Here is a 20563-nt window from a genome sequence, read left to right as displayed (position 1 = left end):
GTAAGGGGTTAAATATGCTTGCATTTACCATACAACCATACAGGCGGCTGACAGAAAGCTGCAGAGACTCCTGGGTTGGTGGCGGAGCCTTTCTTATTAGCAGAGGAAAGAGCTTCCTGCTCAGCAGTAAGAGGTAGGCTGAGTGTGAAAGAGGGGCCCCCGACTGCCACAGCTCACCCGCATGTGCTCTGTGTGGGTGCAGCTTGTAAGAGCAACACACGGCACAGCTGTGGGCCCAACTCTACCATCGGGCTTGGTCGTGTTGTACCCTCTGCAACTGTGATCGTTACGCCACTGGGCACATAGATGATTTGTTCTTATTCTGGCGTGGTACCAGAGAGGAAGACATGTCACTGTGTTAAATATTAGCAGTTAGGGTCTAACCTTCTCTAAAAACCTCAAAAAAGAAAAAAATCTTCTTTTTCTAGAATTATTAGATAAAGAAAATACAATCATTACCATAATGCATTTTAAAAAGGTAGATAGCTTTTTAGGAGTGCCCACTAATCTAAGTGACTAAAAAACTTACCATTTTGCCAGTTTCATAGAATATGGAAAAATTGCTGCGACACAGCGGATTATAAATAGTAGGCAGATGTAATGAAGAAGTAATTTGTAGAGAAAGAATACCTCATATCTCCTCTAAATCAAGTTGCTCAGAGAATGATTGCCTGGCACCAAAAAAGAAAAACTGTGCAAAACAGGATTAGAACAAGATTAACAGCATCCTTCACCTGCACTTTAGACACTGCGCTGAAGATTGTTTTGGAAAAAGAGCGGCGAGCCCCAGAAGAGAGTGGGACATGTGTGCAGTGCTTGAGGTAAGTTAGCGTATATTATTTTTTCTGGCCACTATAAGGTGCTTTACATGTATTTGATTAATTAATGGGGCAGCTTTATATACTTAATTAATAAAGCCTGGGGGGCTGTATGTTCGATAATAGAGGCTGGAACAACTGTTTATTAGTGAAAGGAGGCTGGAGCAGCTGTATATTAGCCCCTTAAAGAGAACCCGTCATGCAAAATAACCCCCCAAAACTAAATATATTTTCATAAACTGCCATTAGAGAGCATTGCCTCTATCCCTTAATTGTCCCTCTACATGCCTGTAAACCTAAGCAATGAGGTCCTAAAGCTGTATGCAAATGACCTGTGAAATGTCCAATGAAGCATTAGCATATTCAAGCTGTCCACTCTATTCATGAGTGGGAGGCACAGCCACACCCCCAGTGCATGACTGACAGCCTGTATAATGATGTGAGGCTGTATACTGATGTGCTTCCTGGTGCTGGTGGCCACGCCCCCTGCAGCCTGTGTGTGCATGTGTGTGTGTATAGGAGAGATACAGCAGCTCCAGGCAGCCATGTTACAGCAGAACATGTCAGATTCATGTGTAGCTGATGTCTGTGTCTCTCACCTGCATATTAGGAGGATGCAGCACACACACTAGCCATACTTTACTATACATTACACACAGACATGACCAGGGGGAGGAGAGGGGAGGGGTAACAGGGGTGACATCACTGCCTCTGACCATGTGACCAGCCTCATTTACATGATAAAGAATAGATGATTTTACAATGAATAATGTATGAAATAACTAGATAAAGGCTGGGATGGGATCCATGTGAGCTGCTCCAACAGGAAGAGGTGACAGGACAAGTGACACAGACCGGACGACAGGTGTCCTTTAAGGACGGAGGGTATTTTCACTCATTTCTCGCTCTCCATCTTCAAAAATCCATAACTTTTTCAATTTTACGTGTACAGAGCTGTGTGAAGGCTTATTTTGTGCGTAACAAATTTTACTTTCCCATGATGTTATTTATTATTTCCTGCCATGTAGAGGGAAGCTAGAAAAAAATTCCAAATGTGGAAATCTTTTTAAAAAAACGTGTGTGCATCGCGTTCTTGTGGGGTTAGTTTTTACGACTTTCAATCTGCGCTCCAAATAACACCTCTACTTTATTCTTTGGTTCGGTACGATGACGGTGATACCAAATTTATACAGATTTTATTGCGTTTTAATACATTTTCAAAAATTAAACAAATGTGTATGAAAAAGAAAAACTTTGGTGCACGGAGCTGGGGGAGGTGTCACTTTTTGCGAAATGAGCCAACATTTTCATTGCTACCATTTTGAGGACTTTGCAACATTTTGATCACTTTTCATTACATTTTTTATGTCATGTAAAAAGGTGTAAAAGTCGCGTTTCGGACATTCGGGCGCCATTTCCCGTTTCGGAGGTTACCGCCGGCCGTAACCGTTTTTATATTTTGATCGAGTGGGCATTTAGGGACGCGGCAATACCTAATATGTTTGTGATTTTTACTGTTTGTTATATTTTATATCAGTTCTAGGGAAAGGGGGGTGATTTAAACTTGAATTTTATTAATTTTTTTACATTTTTTAAACTTTTTTTTCACTATTTCTTAGACCCTCTAGGGTACATTAACCCTAGATGGTCAGATCATCAGATCGCAGTATATGACATTTTTGCAGGTCATTCATTACAATGAACCACATGCTACACATGCTGCAAGGTAAGAGCTATATGGTGCATGGCAATGGCATGGTGCTGCCACCAATGGAACCAGTATTTTTTTTGCTTTAATTGAAAGGGTTTGAAATTGCTTGATATTTTGTATTTATTCTGAGTGCTTTTTCATTTGAATATGAATAAATCTACATATTTATGTAGATTTTTTGTGTTCCGGTGACCAAAGGCCATGTGACTAGATCATGGCCCTGGTATCCAGTCTTTATGATGGTTTATTGTGTATATTTAAGTAATTTGTTGAAATGTCGAAGGCCCAGGTTCTGGACCTAAATGCATAGCACATCCTTTTACCAGTAAAAAAAAGTGATGATCTGTGGCATTGGGGCAGATTTACTTACCCGGTCCATTCGCGATCCAGCGGCGCGTTCTCTGCGGTGGATTCGGGTCCGGACGGGATTCACTAAGGTAGTTCCTCCGACGTCCACCAGGTGTCGCTGCTGCGCTGAAGAGCATCGGAATGCACTGAAGTTCACCAAGCCATTGTGGGTGAAAGTAAGCGCGTGTCGTTTAAAATGCAGCGTTTTTTCCGAATCCGTCAGGTTTTTTTTTACGGCCACGCCCCTCGATTTCCATCGCGTGCATGCCGGCGCCGATGCGGCACAATCCGATCACGTGTGCCCAAATCCCAGGGCAATACAGGCAAGATCGTCGCAAAACAGAAAAATTCGGTTAACCCGTCGCAAAAACGCGAATGGTACCCTTAGTAAATGACCCCCAAAGTCTGAGTGTCGGTCTCCATTTCATCCTCAATTGCTGAGATCAGCTGTACTTTAAAAAAATACATTTGATATAACTTTAACCATACTGACCCGTGGAATAAATTCAAACTGCACAGTAAATTCATTGGGAAAAAAACCTTAAACTTTAATGCTACAATTTCTTCTTTTTGTTAGTCTCCAACAAAATGGAATAAAAATGTTAGCTGTACCCCACATGGAAGCATCAGAATCCAAGCCAAAAAAACCCTGACTGGCTTATGATATTTAATAGCTGACGAGTTTTTACTGAATTGACCCTTTACTTGGAATATGTCTCTTTCATTAGATACAGCACATGTATCTTTTGACTTTTTACTCATATATTGTTTAAGATTATTTGTGATTGAAGACAAAAATTATATTTTTACCCAAAATAATTTTATTGTTGCTGTTGCTTCTGATATAAAAACACAATTATGAAATGTTTTACAAAATTATCATATGTGCCTAACAATGAACAGAACAAAAAAATAATAATACAGCACACTGTTTGAAATGTAATATAACAATGCATCAGACCATATTGGAAGTAAAGAAAAAAAACATTTTTCTTCTTCCAGAAATAACACTTTTGGCTCAACACAAGACTGAAAAAAATGATTCTTACAATGAAATTATTTGTTGTAGCACCGTCTTGTAACATTATTTCACAACGTCTCGCATTTCCAGAGCTAATGTTTTTTCAAGTTTATGATTTTATTTCGGCAACAATACAGTATTCACACATATTAAAGAAAAGTGGCTGCCCTTGGGAGTTAGAAATAAAAAAGTAAAAAAACAAACAAAAACATGTATCAAATAAAAAATATATATATATACTACAGGAATATGAACTTACAAAATGAGCAACAGTTGTGGTTATACATAAATATTTTTCTAAACAAAAAATAAAAAGGATGTACAGTGCAGTAACCGAGCCATTCTATGCATTGGATGGGTGGGTAAAGCACCATTGTGGGATGGATACAGCACAGTGTCAGGTAGTATTGTGTGTATTTTATAACGTAGTCAAAAGTAGCACCATATATTCTTCCTCCTGTTTTTTTTCAAGCAGTCAAGTAGAAGGAAGAACACAGATTGAGATAAAAAGTTCAATCTCCTGCTATTTTGGAATGATTTTCACTTCTGAATCTCAATAATTTCATAATTTTTTTCTAGCCATGCATGTTTTTGTCAGGCATATTCTGGTGTGGGGATTAATATTAAATTATATTATGATCCATACCTTCACTTTGCAGCCTGAGGTCAGAAGACTACAGTGATAAAGGGAGTTATTGCTTCTCTTAGACATTTCAAATATAATTCTATTGGACTTGGGAATAAGGCACTATGATATTTTCCCCTATTAGAAAATGTGGTGTCATGGAACACTTGGAAGCATCAAAGTACCTTTCTGCTATTTTTTGTTATAATTTTGTGTCTTATAAATAACACTTTCTAGCTCTTGGTGTTATGTAATACAAATCATTGCGATTTCAATAGCTTTTTTTTAAATAAAAAAATAAAATAATAAACATAAAAAACAAAGTGCACCTCAAGTCACCATCATATGAGCTAGTTTCCAAACATGAATCTGGTGACACATTAACCTATGTTATATATCTATTTTTATATTTTCTGCTGATATAGCTTTGCTTGAAATATAATATTTGTGTTTTGACTATTGTTCACACTGTTCATGGTGTGAAATTAGAACATTTATCTACCTGTACTTTTCAGCTGTCATCCAGATCTTACCTAAATATTTTGGGGGGCTACCCAAATTTAGACAACAAATAGAACAGTGGCTGTAGTGATAATGATATGCATTAGTTCTACAGGCCTCAGTCTGGCAGTTGATTTATACACATGGTTTATAACAGTGATGATACAATAGAAAAATACAAGTTAACAGCTCAGCTAAATGATCAACTTATAACTGTAAGAAAAAAAAAAAAAAAAAATCCAAAATATTTAGCTTGGATTTGCAGTAACCGTTTGCATATCTTTGTATTAAACCAACTCCCTTACCAGTCTTCAGAAACTATATGGCTAACTGTCAAAATTGATATGTACAGTATTATAGTACTCTTGTACTTCTGGTAAAACCATGACCATTATTCTCACAAGGAACCTGGTTTATGAACTGAAATAGGAGACAACTGAATTACACACCCTTCATCTTTGTGTACATGTGTTGGTTTCAGTCTGGACATTGAATGCATCATATCCATTGTACTTTTTTCTCACCGTGTCAGCTTTTATTTTGAAATCTCACTTCCCTCCCATTTCTTATACAAAAAATACTATGAATAAAAAATAAAAAAAATCCCAAAATACATACGGACGTTGGTCACTGCTGAAATCATATTCCACATTTCCCATCAATTTTTGCCTTAGTGCTGAGGTTCTGACACAAAAGCTTGCTAATTAAACACAAGATAGAAAAAGACTTTCTCTATAAATGTAAAGTTCATGTCTTGTGAAGGCCACATGAGGAATGTTTGCTTATAGTGTTAATAAAGATGAATCTGAACTTTCATCTTCAGTGCTTGGCCTATTTCACCACTGAGGTAGTTGAAGTCCTTTTCATCCTCTAATTTCTGCAGGTCCTTCTTACGATATAGAGGCATGCTGGCAATCTCCAAGTTATACAAGCCTGGAACCACCTTCTTGCGTCCAAGGTAGAGAAAACTTAAACCATCTTTCTGATGAATGCGGAAGATACCATCTTCATTGCCCTGAGAGATAATGTAGCGAACATGGTTCTCCAGTGGCACCAAGGCTGGCAAGAGCTCCATGATATGTTGCTTATTTATTAAGTCGGAAATATTCAAGCTCATCTTGAGTGGTGCATCTATGTCCACACTAGCCAGGCTGATATGATTCTGTAGAAAAACAAAAAATGTGAAAATATGAATAAAAAAAGCTGTAAGGATTTAGTTGTGCAAAGATCTACATTGTCAACCATCTCTAATAAATTCAATTTATTATTATGGAGTCTACTTGTGATTGTTCTATCACTGCCTTTGGAGATCTGCTGCCCGTCAGATTTATTAAAGTGGTATTGGCCCTTTTTTAAATCTCTGAGCAGTGTCTGCCACTTTTTAATAATTGCTATTGTGATTTTCTTGCGATTATTTTAAAAAAATTGCAAGTCATAAATCTGGCTTTACAAAGTATTGCATCTGCAGTGGTTGTAAGTTTAACCCCTTTTAGACAAATTATTTTCATTTTTTTTGTTATATGGGTGCTTGTTAACTGTGAGACAAAATGCATTTTCTAGTGGCACCATTTAATATTTTGTGCCATGTACTGGGAAGCTGGAAAAAAAATTCCAAATGTGGTGGAATTCGTTAAAAAACACAGTTGCACAATATTCTTATGGGCTTTATGTTTACGGCTTCCAATGTGCGGTCGATATGACTCCTCTACTTTATTGTTTGGATCAGTACAGTACCTTCAAAAACCTTGCATTAAAAATCGCTATTTTCTGACACCTGTAACTTTTTTATACTTCAGTGTATAGAGCTGTGTAAGGTGTTATTATTTCCCAGATGGGATGATGTTTTTATTTACACCATTCTGAAAACTGTACAATGTTTTGATCACTTCTTATTAAAATTTTTATTGAAGGCAAAATGCCAAAAAAGTGGTGATTTGGACATTTAGGCACTATTTTCTGTTATGGAGTTTACTGCTGGGAATAATTGTTTGTATAGCTAGATCAGACTTTTTGGGACAAGGGAATACCCAATGGGCCACATTTATTAAAGTGTTTGCACCAGTTTTCTGTCTGACTTTGCACTGTAATAAACATGCAAACCACTTGCACATGTATTTATAAAGTGTCTGCGCCAGTTTTGTGTCGCGGCTGCACTGTGTCCGACAGGAAAGAGAAAATGTGCACATAAACGGAGGTGTTAGTGCTTAGTCGGACAGTGCGCCACGATTCAGTCTGACATGCGCTATAATTGTGACTGCCCCACAATCCTTCAGCATGAACAAAGTGCACCAAAAAATGGGGCACACTTCCAAAGCAGTGCAGGGGTTCCAGATTCATGAAGACCATGCCCATGAATCAGGAGCAATCTGCATACTTCACAGGCAAACTGCAAATAGTGCCAATATGGGCCAATATGTTTATGATTTTACTGGTTTATTTATTTTTATACTGTGTGTGACCTAGGGAAAGGGTGGGGGTGACTTGAATTTTTTTTTTTACTATTATTTCAGCCCCCAAAGGGTACTTGAAACCTAAGGGATCCAATCACTTATACAATATACTGCAATACAACTGTATTGTGGTATATTGCAGGCATAATACTTCTATATTACAATCTGTCTCAGACTGACTGTAATATAGAGATTGTAATAAAAGCTATGGGAGCCTTTAACAGTCTGTCATTGCACCCATCTGTCATCCCAGCCAACATTTAAAGATGTCAAATTTAAAAGGAAACTGCTGACACCCAATTTAGTCAGTAGGAATGACAGAGAATGGTCCACTTAGAATGTTAAATGGTTTAGGGATAGCTATTAGTTTCACAATTATGACTATTGTTATTCATCTCTGTTCTTTCTTACCTCATGTCCAGAAGTTTCATTGGCACTGCGCCGCTGCCTTCCTCTCTTAGGATAACCATTGATCTTGCATTCATAACAGTTTTCGGGGGAAAGGATGTTTTCCTCATCTTCTTCAATTGGAGCTGGGATGTAACCACCTTTGCCAAATCCAAGGCCTGACACACAGTGCCTGGAGAGACAGAAGATATAACATAGATACTAACCTTGCTTACATAATTGTTGTTTAATAGAAACTAAAAAAAGGCAAATCCCTGCGTCTAATTTCTCATTTCATGTTGGTATTTTCCAAATGTTTAAAAAAATGTTTGATATTTTTGATATGGTACATTTTCTAGTATTAGTAAACATCTAGAACGTTAGTGTAATGATTTTTATTATCATTATTTGTCAGATATATACTACCACAACTACAGAAGCCTAATATCTCACCTGCCTTACGTCTGAGGAAAAAGATAGAGGCACTAGAAAAGCTTAACATTACTCATTCTCCTATTAAACATTTAGAGGCATCACCCAATTATTGAACAATTATTTCTCACCCTTGACCAGCCCGGAAATATCCTCCTGGGCAACCGCACAGGTATCCGCCATCTGTATTGGAGCAACCATAGCTGCAAGGATTTCCACTAGAGCCTGAACACTCATCTACATCTTGGCAGCCACCAAAAGATGAGTCAAAATCAAAGCCTGAGGGGCAGATACATTTGTAGCTTCCCAAAGTATTATAGCAGGAGGCAGAGCCACAGGTAGACTGGCTGCTACACTCATTCTCATCTGAAAGATGAAGAGAGTAACATTAAAAGATCAAACCATTTTAAAGCATTTGGAGATTGTGGAACAAGTATTACAAATATAGGAAAATGCTCCTTTATTTTCACTACTTACCTACACACTGGTTCCACTGGTAATGTTGCACATAACCTTGTGGACAGCCACAGCGATATCCGCCCAGCACATTTTGGCAGCCATGTTGACAGCGGTGATTACCATCACACTCATCAACATCTACAAGATAAAGATGAAACTTAGTCTCTGAAATACATAAAAGATTGAGAACTGACAGCATTCACCAATACCACCCTTTCATAATTTCTTGGATGGAACCTCATATTTCAACATACATTGAAAAAATCTGTATGTACATGCATGTACATGAGTAGTGACATTGATGCTGGTCATTATGTCACTTGTAAAATGCATTTTCCATCAGTTCTCATTTCTAGAGTTTCTGAGTGGTGGTGCCAACATAACCCTGTAGTGTATACTACAGAAGATGGACTGTTTGTCTAACCTTCACAGTTGCTTCCTGCGCTGTCCAGAGAGAAGCCTTTCTGACATTCACAAGTGAAGCTACCAGGGCTGTTTTGGCACATGCCACGAGTTCCACACAATGATGGCTGTGCACTACACTCATTGTTATCTGTGAAAAGAAAGCTTCTAATTAGACATACATTATACATCTATTAAACACATAAATGCATGTAAAGATAGTTACACTTGGAGTTAGCTCTGTAGCATAACAGAGTTATATATTGGGACACATTTACTAAGGGTCCGTTGGATGCATTTCCGTCGGCTTTCCCGAATTTTTCCATTTTGCAATGAATTGCCCCAGGGTTTTGGCCCACGGGATTGGATTGTGGTGCATCAGCACCAGCTTTCATGCAACATAAATCGGGGGGCGTGGCCGTCGGACAACCCGACTGACTTAGACAAACCGTGGAATTTAAAAATGAAATTGTGTCGCAAGATCAGCACTCACATACACCGGGAAGAAGAAGGTGAACTCCGGTGGACCTCAGCGGGTAAGCAACACATGCAGGAAATTAGACGCATGATCTTAGTGAATCGCGGCAGCTCCGAATCCTCGTCGGACATTCCGGATCCGCAGCGTCAACGGGGCGGGTAAGTAAATGTGCCCCATTATGTTTATTACTATACCGTATAATCTTTTTTAAAATCTACTCCCACCACAGTTTACAGAAAACATTCACCGCAAAACACTCCATGGGCATTTAATTAATGTATCACTTACCAATGCACGATGACTGGTGCTGGGTAAATCCAGGAGGGCATTTGCAATTGAAGCTTCCAATAGTGTTAACACACAGGAATTGACAATTGTGCTGTTTGGTTGAACATTCATCCAAGTCTGTGAAGTAATTATATAAACTTACTGTTTAGATAGTATCTCTATCATATGTAATGTTGCCATAAAATAAGTGGTTAATTGCTGCCACATAAAAGTTATGCCTGGCTCAACTATACTTCAATATTTTTTTAAAGAAGACAGTCTATTCATTGTTCAGAAAGAACTTCTCTGTTAAACCTATAACATGGTTCCCCCTTGCTATGTATCAGTTATAACATTGGTGCCTTATAATTGGTGATTTCTAAGGCTCCTATATTTAAACCCAAATGATGTTGAAGGGGTTCAAAAGATAATGGGTTACACTGATAGTGGTGGTTAAGGCAGTGTCAGGTAATTGTCTGGGCAGAGCTTTTGTGTCTGTACAGTCACCAGAATGTACTTGTTTGTCCAACTGTGATAACTACCTGTCACATGTTGATACTCTACAAAAGGTAGCAGGTGTACATTACCTTTACATGTCTTGCCATCTTCTTGTAGAATATATCCTCTAGGACATGAGCACTGGTAGCTACCCTCTGTATTTTTACATATAAAGTTGCAGGGTTTGGGAGACTGGGCACATTCATCCAGATCTGCACAGAAAGATGCATGATGTAATGAATTTATACATGCAATACATTTATGCTTTTCTGTTGATGTCTACACTATTTCCATAGGTATGATATAGTTATGTTATCCATAATGGCTTACCAACACATGTGGTCCCGGTGAAGTCTGTTGTGTAACCTAAATTACAATGACAGCGGAAAGATCCAATTGTGTTTATGCACTGCCCATTTTTGCATAGATTGGGTAGAACTTTGCATTCATCAATATCTAAAGAAAGAAGTTGGTAAAAAAGATGTGTCATCAAAAGTCATATTTAAACTTTACTAAACGCTTAATAAGTTTGTAAATGTTAAAAATCTGTACCCCTTCCATCGGTGGTGAAGCCAGGACCATGTGGACACATCTTTTTGTAAGCTGTAGTCCCTGGAAGTGGGCACAGTTCACACTGGTTGCCCCAGCCTCGTCCTCCATTACAGCAGCACTCAGATTTGGTAACCATATTGCGATTAGTGGATGAAAGCTGGCACATTGTCTGTAGAACTTCAGTAAAGCAGGATCCTTGACGGGTATCTGGAGATGAAATATAGAAATTGTATCAATTTGTAAGCATGGAAGCATCACTCGCTGCCTATTGTGATGGCTGAGATATTAGTTCAAGAAGGGCTTGGTGCTTTTGTTGCAATAAAAACATTTCCTATGTTACGGGCACTATGTTCCTTAGATGGGATATTGATCCAGAGATCTTATTCTGACTGTAATATGTTTTTTTTTTTTTTTGCCGTCCTTTGCCTTGGATGAGTAGATTTATCTACTATACATTATGATATGATTAATAACATTTTATTGATAAATTTAAATGTTATCTTCAAAATATGTAAAAGTATTTTGATACAGCCTATTATGTAATAATATGGGCTTATTATAATAACTACTCACCAATACATTCTGTTCCAGAAGAGCTGACCTGGAACCCATCATTACAATCACATCTGTAACTTCCAATGGTATTCACACAGCGTCCATTGGAGCAAATGCCAGGCTTAGTGCGACATTCATTTTCATCTATTGTATAATGCAGGAAATATTGTTACAGACAAAGAATAAACACATGACTTGGCAGTGTCTCACTCAGGATGTATGCCATTAAAAAGGAAGTTGACTGTGTACTAAAGCAAATATCAAACTACTTAATAAGATATTATGGTATGATCATAAAATATGCAAACATAATATAATAACATGATAATGCAAACAAAGTATTGAAAGGTTAGATGTACACATACATTTTATATGTGTACATTTTATATGTTAAAAAGGTAGGAAAACTCCATTTCAATACTTGATTATTTAAAGACTCACCCATGCATCCTTCACCATCAGGGCGCCTCTGCATACCAGGTGGACAAATACACATGAATGTGCCAATGAGGTTTTTGCACATCATGCCCTTAGATTCACAGTCATGTAAACCTTCTGCACATTCATCCAAATCTGCAATGCATAGGTACATGGTTAAATCTATACTAAACTGGAGATAATAGAGAAATCAGATTTCAACTGATTTAAACCATAATAATAACAATGCTCCACCTAAATGTGTAGTCTATATTTTAGTGACTGTTGCATTTCATGTAGAACAGCAGGAGTAAGCAAATGCTAGTAGATGATGTAATTTGTACATTAAAAAAGGGGGTTGTTCAGATTAGACAATCCTCTTAATCATTGCAGCTACTTAGACCAGTGTTGCCTATCATTAACAAGTGTCACCACATGGGAAATGAAATGTCATACTGTGCCAACTATAATCGGCAAGCTGTCCATGTGATTTGTAGACCCATAAGTTCCTCCAGTCTTCAAGTTTGAGGAAAAAGTCTCCAGTGCTGCTGTCTACATAAATGTTTAAAATTCCTGCATGGGAAATGAACATATAAAAATTTGCTAAATGTTTCTTAAGATATTGTTGCACCTTTGCACATCCGCCGATCCTCTCTCAGGGTGTAGCCAGATGGACATGTGCATTCATACGAGCCATAGGTGTTTATACAACGGAAAGCACACAGCAGGGGGTTTGTGCACTCATTGATATCTGAAAAACAGTAGGAAAAGTATTTGTTAGTTAATAATCTTTTCCAGTTTACAGGGACATTCACCTGTGTGTCACAGTCTATGGGGATTAGTCCCTTAGGACTAAGTGAGTGGACTCCCTGGACCACCGCGGGAGATAACCACCTTAGCCACACCCGGGAGCGGAGTCTAAGTGAACTCCTGGTCTTCACCAGAGCCCGCCGCAAAGCGGGATGGACTTGCTGCGGCGGGGAGTCACCAGGTCGCTCCACGGGTGCGACTAGGCCCACGGTGGCAGCCAAGGTAGGGACAAGGGGACCACGGATGGCAGGCAGGACCACGGGAAGGCAGGCAGGCAGGACCACGGGAAGGCAGGCAGGCAGGACCACGGGAAGGCAGGCAGGCAGGACCACGGGAAGGCAGGCAGGCAAGACCACGGGAAGGCAGGCAGGCAGGACCACGGGAAGGCAGGCAGGCAGGACCACGGGAAGGCAGGCAGGCAGGCAGGACCACGGGAAGGCAGGCAGGCAGGACCACGGGAAGGCAGGCAGGCAGGCAGGACCACGGGAAGACAGGCAGGACCACGGGAAGGCAGGCAGGACCACGGGAAGGCAGGCAGGACCACGGGAAGGCAGGCAGGCAGGACCACGGGAAGGCAGGCAGGCAGGACCACGGGAAGGCAGGCAGGACCACGGGAAGGCAGGCAGGCAGGACCACGGGATGCCACAGAACAGGGGAACAACACGGAGCACAGGAAACCGGGAATAGCAGAAAACACAGAGGCGTCTGGAAACGCTCGGAACACTGGAACTCAGAGGCGTCAGGAAACGCTCAAAAGGCTTTCTCCTCAGTAGAATGAGCTGAAGATCCGGCAGGGGATGCTGGGAGTCGCCAGGCTTTATAGCCGAGCCTGGAATACCAGAACCAGTAAGGAGGACGCTGGCCCTTTAAGGCTGGGAGAAGTCCGCGCGCGCTCCCTCTAGTGGCAGGAGCACGCGACTGCATGGAAGCAGCATGCGGCCTACACGCTGGGAGCAAGAGTGCAGGCCGGAGCCTGGAGAGGTAAGTGAAAGCTGGGGGAGCGGGGACCGCGGCAGCAGGCACGGGTACACCCTCAATCCGTACCGAGGATCGCGGGTGTAACCGTGACACTGTGTAATGTCCATTACTCAAAACAGTTTAGCCAGCTCTATACTTTTCTACGTGATATAAGGGTTTTAGCCATACAGGTGGAAGGGCGTTATGGATATTTCTATCAATAAAATGAAAGGTGGAATTTGGTATGGGACTATATTTAGTTACCTTCACAAGTCATCATTGATCCAGGTTCGAAGCCTTCATCACAGGCACATTCAAATCCTCCAACCACGTTAGTACATGTTCCATTGCCGCAAGGGTTTCCGATGGAACACTCATCCGTGTCTGCAAAATAAGTTAATGGATTTCTTCTTTATTTCTTTATTTTCTGTTTCTCACAGGTGTGCAACATATTCTACCTTATATTTACAGTAGTTATATGTACCTATATAGGCCTTTCCAGAAAAAATGTTACTTGCCTGTTGTGCTTAACAGATTTACCATTGCATAAATTTAAAATATTTAGTTTTGTTTCAAAAGATTTATTGAGTGTAAAATACAAAAAGAGATAAATACATATAAAAGTCCCCTTTTTTGTAATTACTAACCAAAACTGTGCATGATAATTAATTTAATGCCTTTGTAGGGGTTGTCCCAGTAGGTAAACCTCTGTCCATTTATGGGAATATGGGTATTTCCAGTTGGACCAGAACATAGAGGTACTGAGTTGCCACATTATTGGCCAGACAACTGATCCCAAAGCATTTAACAAGCATATCTGTGTTGATTAAACATTTGCTGGCCTTCATTTAAAATGGATTGGTATGTGAGACAACTGTCGGGAAGGTTGCTTACAATATATGGTACATCCTATGTGTTGAAAATTGCACAAGGATATACATTGAATAAATTTGTGATTCATCTATATGGCTTCTAGGTGTATGATAATCAATGGGGAAGGTAAGATTCCAAGGATCACACATTAAGTAGACAATTCTCTGAATGACCCTCATGTCTCTCCATCATTTTATACTATATTAAAAGAAAGGGTTTGGACATGGTTAGAAATACCCTTCATGTAGAAACAAGAGATAGACTTTTATGAAAGTCTCCCAAAACATCAGGTACTCTTTACATCTATATTGGTGGGTCCTAAGTCAGGTTATAGAACAAGAAGTATTTAGCATTTATGCCGTGCTTCACTTAGGTCTTCACATAACTTAAATTGAAATAAATGAAATAAAAAATGCATTTTTGAGTGTACTCACCTACGCAGTTTACTCCCGTGAAGTCAAGGTTATATCCAAATGGACATTCACAGCGGAAGGAGCTATCAGTATTAATACAGATTCCATTTACACAAATTCCCGGGGTCTCAGCACACTCATTAACATCTACAGATGGCAAAAAATGATATTTTAATAAAGCTTACCTATTAAAAAAACATTGTAGAATTATAATAGGCCTACAGGGACAAATAAGCACCATAGAGAGTGATTTTTCACTCTATTAAGAGTGGCGATCATCTAACAAAGAGCAGCTTATTACTATTTCAAATTCTATCATATGAGCAGATAGCATATGAGCGTTTGACAGCTAATAATTCTACATTTGTATTGAGAGCTGAAACTTTAGGCATTAATATCAGCTGTTTGCCACTGGTTTTAGAAACTGAACCAGCAAACAGATAATTATTGAACTGGTTCTATCCCTAGAATAATGCAAGTATCTGTTGTGGTGCATTTTCATTATATATGAAGAATACTTTAGTAAAAATTAGAATACTTTAATAAAAGTTATTCTAATACTCACATAAGGCACAAAAAATGAAAAGGTCTCTGATATATACTATCTAAAATACACTTTATTCCTTATGATCTGGCAAGATCAGTTTTGCTTCATTATTAACCCAAAAGCTGATTGTAAAATGTGCTTATTCTACCAAAATAATAATCTCCTACCTTCTCTGGTGTCTGTTCTGTCTTGAACAGAACCATGACCATATGGGCAAAGTTCCTGGAATGCCACTGAAAGATAAAAAGGAAGGAGAGCAGGAATTAATGTCAAGAGATGACAGTGACATCACCCCCACAAATATGTATGTATATATAATCACTTGTTTAAATGAATTTATCTTCATTATTTTATTTTAAAAAAAGTTATTTTTCCCTATCTAAACCTTCTGCTTTCAGCTGCAAAGAATAGTCTTAAGATCTGCTTCACCTGATATAACAAACCTCACTAGGAATTTTTGTGGGCCCCCCTACCGGTGTCCATTCCCACATAGATACATAACATTATACAGAATTTTTGAGCTACAATAAGCGAGACAGGACCCTACTCTACTGCACGTGCCCACTCAGTATATAGATAGGCCTTTCACGTGCCCACTCAGTATATAGATAGGCCTAGCATGTGCCCACTCAGTATATAGATGAGCCCTGCACATGCCCTCTCAGTATATAGATAGCCCCTGCAGTGCTCACTCAGTATATAGATTGCCCTTGCACATGCCCACTCAGTACATAGATGAGCCCTTGCATGTGCCCACTCAGTATATAGATAGCACCTGCACATGCCCACTCAGTATATAGATAGCCCCTGCACGTGCCCACTCAGTATGTAGATAGCCCCTGCATGTGCCCACTCAGTATATAGATAAGCCCTGCCTGTGCCCACTCAGTATATACATAGCCCCATGAACGTGCCCACTCAGTATATAGATAAGCCCTGCATATGCCCACACAGTATATAAATAAGCTCTGCACGTGCCCACTCAGTACATAGATAGCCCCTGCATGTGCCTACTCAGTATATAGATAACCCTTACACATGCCCACTCAGTATACAGGTAGCCCCAGGAGTGCTCACTCAGCATATAGATAGCCCTTGCACATTCCCACTCAGTATATAGATAGCCCCTGCACGTGCCCACTCAGTATATAGATAGTCCCTGCATGTGCTCACTCAATATATATATAGCCCCTGCACGTGCCTTCTCAGTATACAGATAGCCCCTGCACATGCCCACTCAGTTTATAGATAGCCCCTACATGTGCCCACTCAGTATATAGATAAGCCCCTGTATGTGCCCACTCAGTATATAGATAAGCCCTGCATATGCCCACTCAGTATATAGATAAGCCCTGCATATGCCCACTCAGTATATAGATAGCCCCTGCACGTGCCCACTCAGTATATAGATAGCCCCTGCATGCGCCCACTCAGTATATAGATACCCTTGCTTGTGCCCACTCAGTATACAGGTAGCCCCGGGAGTGCTCACTCAGTATATAGATAGCCCTTGCACGTGCCCACTGTGTATACAGATAGTCCCTGCACGTGCCCACTCAGTATATAGATAGTCCCTACACATGCCCAATCAGTATATAGACAGTCCCAGCACATGCCCACTCAGTATATAGACAGCCCCTGCACATGTCCACTCAGTATATGGACAGCCCCAGCACATGTTCCCTCAGTATATAGATAGCTCCACCAGTCCACCGTCACCCCCCTCACAGTTCACAGCAGATGCCCCCCTTTAATGAAATGTTCTGCCAGATGCCCCCTTTAATGAAATGTGCACCCCAGATGCCCCCCTTTAACGAAATGTTCTGCGAGACACCTCCTTTAATCAAATGTCCACCCCAGATGCCTCTTTAATGAAATGTCCTACCAGACGCCCCCTTTGTACTGACCTTTCGGCATCTTCTCCCTGGGCCCTGTGGCTCTGTCTTCTCCTTGCGGCTCCACCTTCTGCTCTTGCAGCCTGGGCACATCACTATGATGCGGCGGTGTTGCGGCAGCGGTACGTCACAGTGTTAGGGTCCACACGGCGCATACAACGTCATGTTGCCGCAACACTGCCATGTCATACTGATGCGCCTGGGCTGGAAGAGCAGAAGATGGAGCCGTGGGAGCGGGGAGAAGAAGCTGGAAGGTGAGTACAGATTTTTCATTAATTTTTTTCTCATATAGGGACTCATTAGTGGGTACTGTGAGCCCCTATGGAACCTCTTTTGATAGGAAAATGTGTGGGCCCTTGAACACAGTCCCACTAGACCCCCCATGATGGCGGCCCTGACTACACAGGACACTGCATATAGTGCAGTTTGCACTGTTGTTAGTAAATGTCCCTCTAAATCTTTGTGTGCGATTTCTACTGTTAAACCTAATATTAAACCTCTAATCATCTATCTATTTTTAGAATGAAAGTCAATGCTTTGGCTATCATGGCTTATTTTGTAACTTGAATGATATTTCATGTGAAATTCATTTACATATTTTAAAGGCGTTTGAGATCTCTGGGTCTTACCACTTGATTCCTGTGGGCACAGCTCACAAGGATCTCCCCAGCCCTCGCCTGGCATCGTGCTACAGCAGCACCTTGCTTTTGTGGTGTTGAAGGCTTTAGGGACGGAGCATTTTCCATTATCAAATCGGGTAAAGCAGAAGCTTTGGCGGGTGTCTAGTAAGAGATACACAACAAAATCAGTAACTGTTTTATAATGAAAAATCGATCATGGCTCTGTTGGTTTTATTACAAGTCATTAGTACTTCCATTTTATCTTGATTAATTTATGAATACATATTTATTTCGGATACAAAGCTCCACATTTAGGTATAATTGAAGGTATACATAAAAATATGATGTGATATGAAAAGAATATTGAATACAGTGCTGAGCCTTTAATTTGAGAAACAAGACTCACCAAAGCAACGACGACCATTATCCGATAGCACAAATCCTGGAGGACAAATACACTGGAAGCTTCCAGGAGTGTTAGTGCAAGTTCCAAAAAGACAGATGTTTGGCTCATCATCACATTCATTAATATCTGAAGAAGAAATATTTAATAATAAAACATACCCAGACATGTTAACATTTACATAAAGAACACTCACATGCCAAATTATACATTTGAATCTGTTACAAAAACATAATACACACCAATACAATTGTCATTCTGCACAGCGTATCCTGGAGGGCAGATACAGCGGAAGGAACCTTCAAGATTTTGGCAAGTACCAGGAGAACAGGTTCCTGGCAGGCTAATACACTCATTAATATCTGAAAAACAATACAGTTAACATTACTAGCATATTTTTTTATATAATGATACATTACATTTTCACATTGTTCAGTATGAACCATGCAAAATGTAACTCTATACCTAAACATAAACTATTGGACAGATTCTAAATTTCTATGCAATATTCGTGATGCATAGCTACACTAATATTAGGCTTTCGATATTAACGGTTGACACCTACAGCAATGCATGGACAATGTCATTGAGCATTGGGACCCCTTTTTTAAAAAGATGGACTATTTTTATTTTTTTCAATATTTTATCATTTCTTTTTAATTTTTTTGCACTATTTTTAATCCATATCATTTTTAAGTCTTACTAATTCCACTTCCCTTTGTGATTAAATATGTGTGATGAGCTGGCTGCATAATACCTTACAAAAATGTGTAATAGTTTATCATTAAAAAAATGTATGGGCCTGGAGAATTACTGCTTTTCCTTGTTCGTTGTGGCTAAAAATTGTAGGACAGAAGAGTGAAATGCTTATTTCCTTCTGCAGCTGCAAATGTGCAGTGTTTCTGATGGAAAACTTCAGCAGAAAAAACATGCTAAGTTGTTCTTTACCTATCACTCTCATATTCATATGAAAGACATGTAAGGAACAAAAGAATGGCATGAAGAAATTGTAGTTTCTGACTTGTCACAGGTTCTCTAAATAGTTACCATGTCCACACACTTACCCACACAGTTCTTTCCATCAGGCGTTATTTCATAGCCTTCCTGGCACAGACATTGGAAGGAGCCTATATTGTTGATGCATTGACCATTTCTGCAAACTTGTCCCACCAGGGAGGTGCACTCGTCTATGTCTGCAATGGTTAAAACACCCTTGTGTTAGCATTGAATTATCTATGGGCTCTGCTGCCATCTACTGGTGAATCACATGACAGAGTAGTGTGAATGCTTTTGGCAAATAAACAGCCAAAACACTTAACATTACTAAACACTTCGAAATATGTATAACAAATTGTGGGGAAAAGATGACAGTCATCATGAAGTAAATTGGATCTTCTCATATACTAAAAAGCCTGACTGTATACATTTATTTTTCCCATTTTAAATGTATATTATAGATAGATGTTATTCTCTTACTCTCTGTACAGTATATTGTATAAGAATTGCCTTACCCATACAGTCATTATTGTGAGTTAGTTCGAAGCCAGGGAAGCATAGGCAGTTGTAGGATCCAACAGTGTTCTTGCAGGTACCATTGCCACAGGGCTGACGATCACACTCATCAATATCTACAATTTATAAATGAACATATAATGACCAATCCTTGTGGAAAAATCAATGTACATAAAAGCATTTAAGAAGGGAGACCACTTACCCATGCACATGGTTTGGTCTGCGCTTGCCTTAAAGCCATTGTGACAGATACAGATGTAGCTTCCAGTTGTATCCACACATGTACCATGGCTACAGACATTTGGAATCTCATTGCATTCATTACGGCCTATATGAAAAAAAATATATGAATTTACTCTATAACGGAAAGGAACTTATTCAAAATAATAGTGGGGCACATTTACTTAGAAAGTTGGAGACTTCACTAAAAGTGCTCGGCCCATATATAATACTCGATGCTACAGATTCATTAACGTGCGACAGAAATCATGAATCTGTTGCTTCCCTGCACTGGCCCGACAGAGTTTACCAACTTTTTTGTGCACGCCTTTAATATAGGGAGTGCAACACAATTTGCATGTTAAATACGGCGCTCAGTCATACCGAGCGCCG

General features: G+C 39.7%; 1 protein-coding gene across 1 annotated transcript in view; it reads right to left on the bottom strand.

Annotated features, from left to right (window-relative positions):
* Nucleotides 1-3691: 3691 nt before the first annotated feature.
* Nucleotides 3692-20563, bottom strand: part of LOC140067844 (fibrillin-2-like) — a 98689-nt gene continuing 81817 nt past the window's right edge. Inside the window, exons 45-65 of the mRNA XM_072113953.1 lie at nucleotides 20154-20279; nucleotides 19951-20067; nucleotides 19504-19632; nucleotides 18682-18801; nucleotides 18443-18568; nucleotides 18046-18198; nucleotides 15689-15754; nucleotides 14996-15121; nucleotides 13953-14072; nucleotides 12553-12672; nucleotides 11946-12077; nucleotides 11523-11648; nucleotides 10950-11156; nucleotides 10728-10853; nucleotides 10487-10609; nucleotides 9921-10037; nucleotides 9177-9305; nucleotides 8771-8890; nucleotides 8425-8659; nucleotides 7886-8054; nucleotides 3692-6186 (exon numbers count right to left, since the gene is read on the bottom strand). Coding sequence (XP_071970054.1) covers nucleotides 5815-6186; nucleotides 7886-8054; nucleotides 8425-8659; nucleotides 8771-8890; nucleotides 9177-9305; nucleotides 9921-10037; nucleotides 10487-10609; nucleotides 10728-10853; nucleotides 10950-11156; nucleotides 11523-11648; nucleotides 11946-12077; nucleotides 12553-12672; nucleotides 13953-14072; nucleotides 14996-15121; nucleotides 15689-15754; nucleotides 18046-18198; nucleotides 18443-18568; nucleotides 18682-18801; nucleotides 19504-19632; nucleotides 19951-20067; nucleotides 20154-20279 — 3059 coding nt within the window. The 3' untranslated portion in view covers nucleotides 3692-5814. The remainder of the gene's footprint in view (nucleotides 6187-7885; nucleotides 8055-8424; nucleotides 8660-8770; nucleotides 8891-9176; nucleotides 9306-9920; nucleotides 10038-10486; nucleotides 10610-10727; nucleotides 10854-10949; nucleotides 11157-11522; nucleotides 11649-11945; nucleotides 12078-12552; nucleotides 12673-13952; nucleotides 14073-14995; nucleotides 15122-15688; nucleotides 15755-18045; nucleotides 18199-18442; nucleotides 18569-18681; nucleotides 18802-19503; nucleotides 19633-19950; nucleotides 20068-20153; nucleotides 20280-20563) is intronic.

This window comes from Engystomops pustulosus, chromosome 1, assembly GCF_040894005.1.
Source record: "Engystomops pustulosus chromosome 1, aEngPut4.maternal, whole genome shotgun sequence".
In the NCBI taxonomy this organism is placed as follows: domain Eukaryota; kingdom Metazoa; phylum Chordata; class Amphibia; order Anura; family Leptodactylidae; genus Engystomops; species Engystomops pustulosus.
Note: the sequence above shows the minus strand (reverse complement) of the source record. Positions and strands in the feature narration are given on the sequence as shown.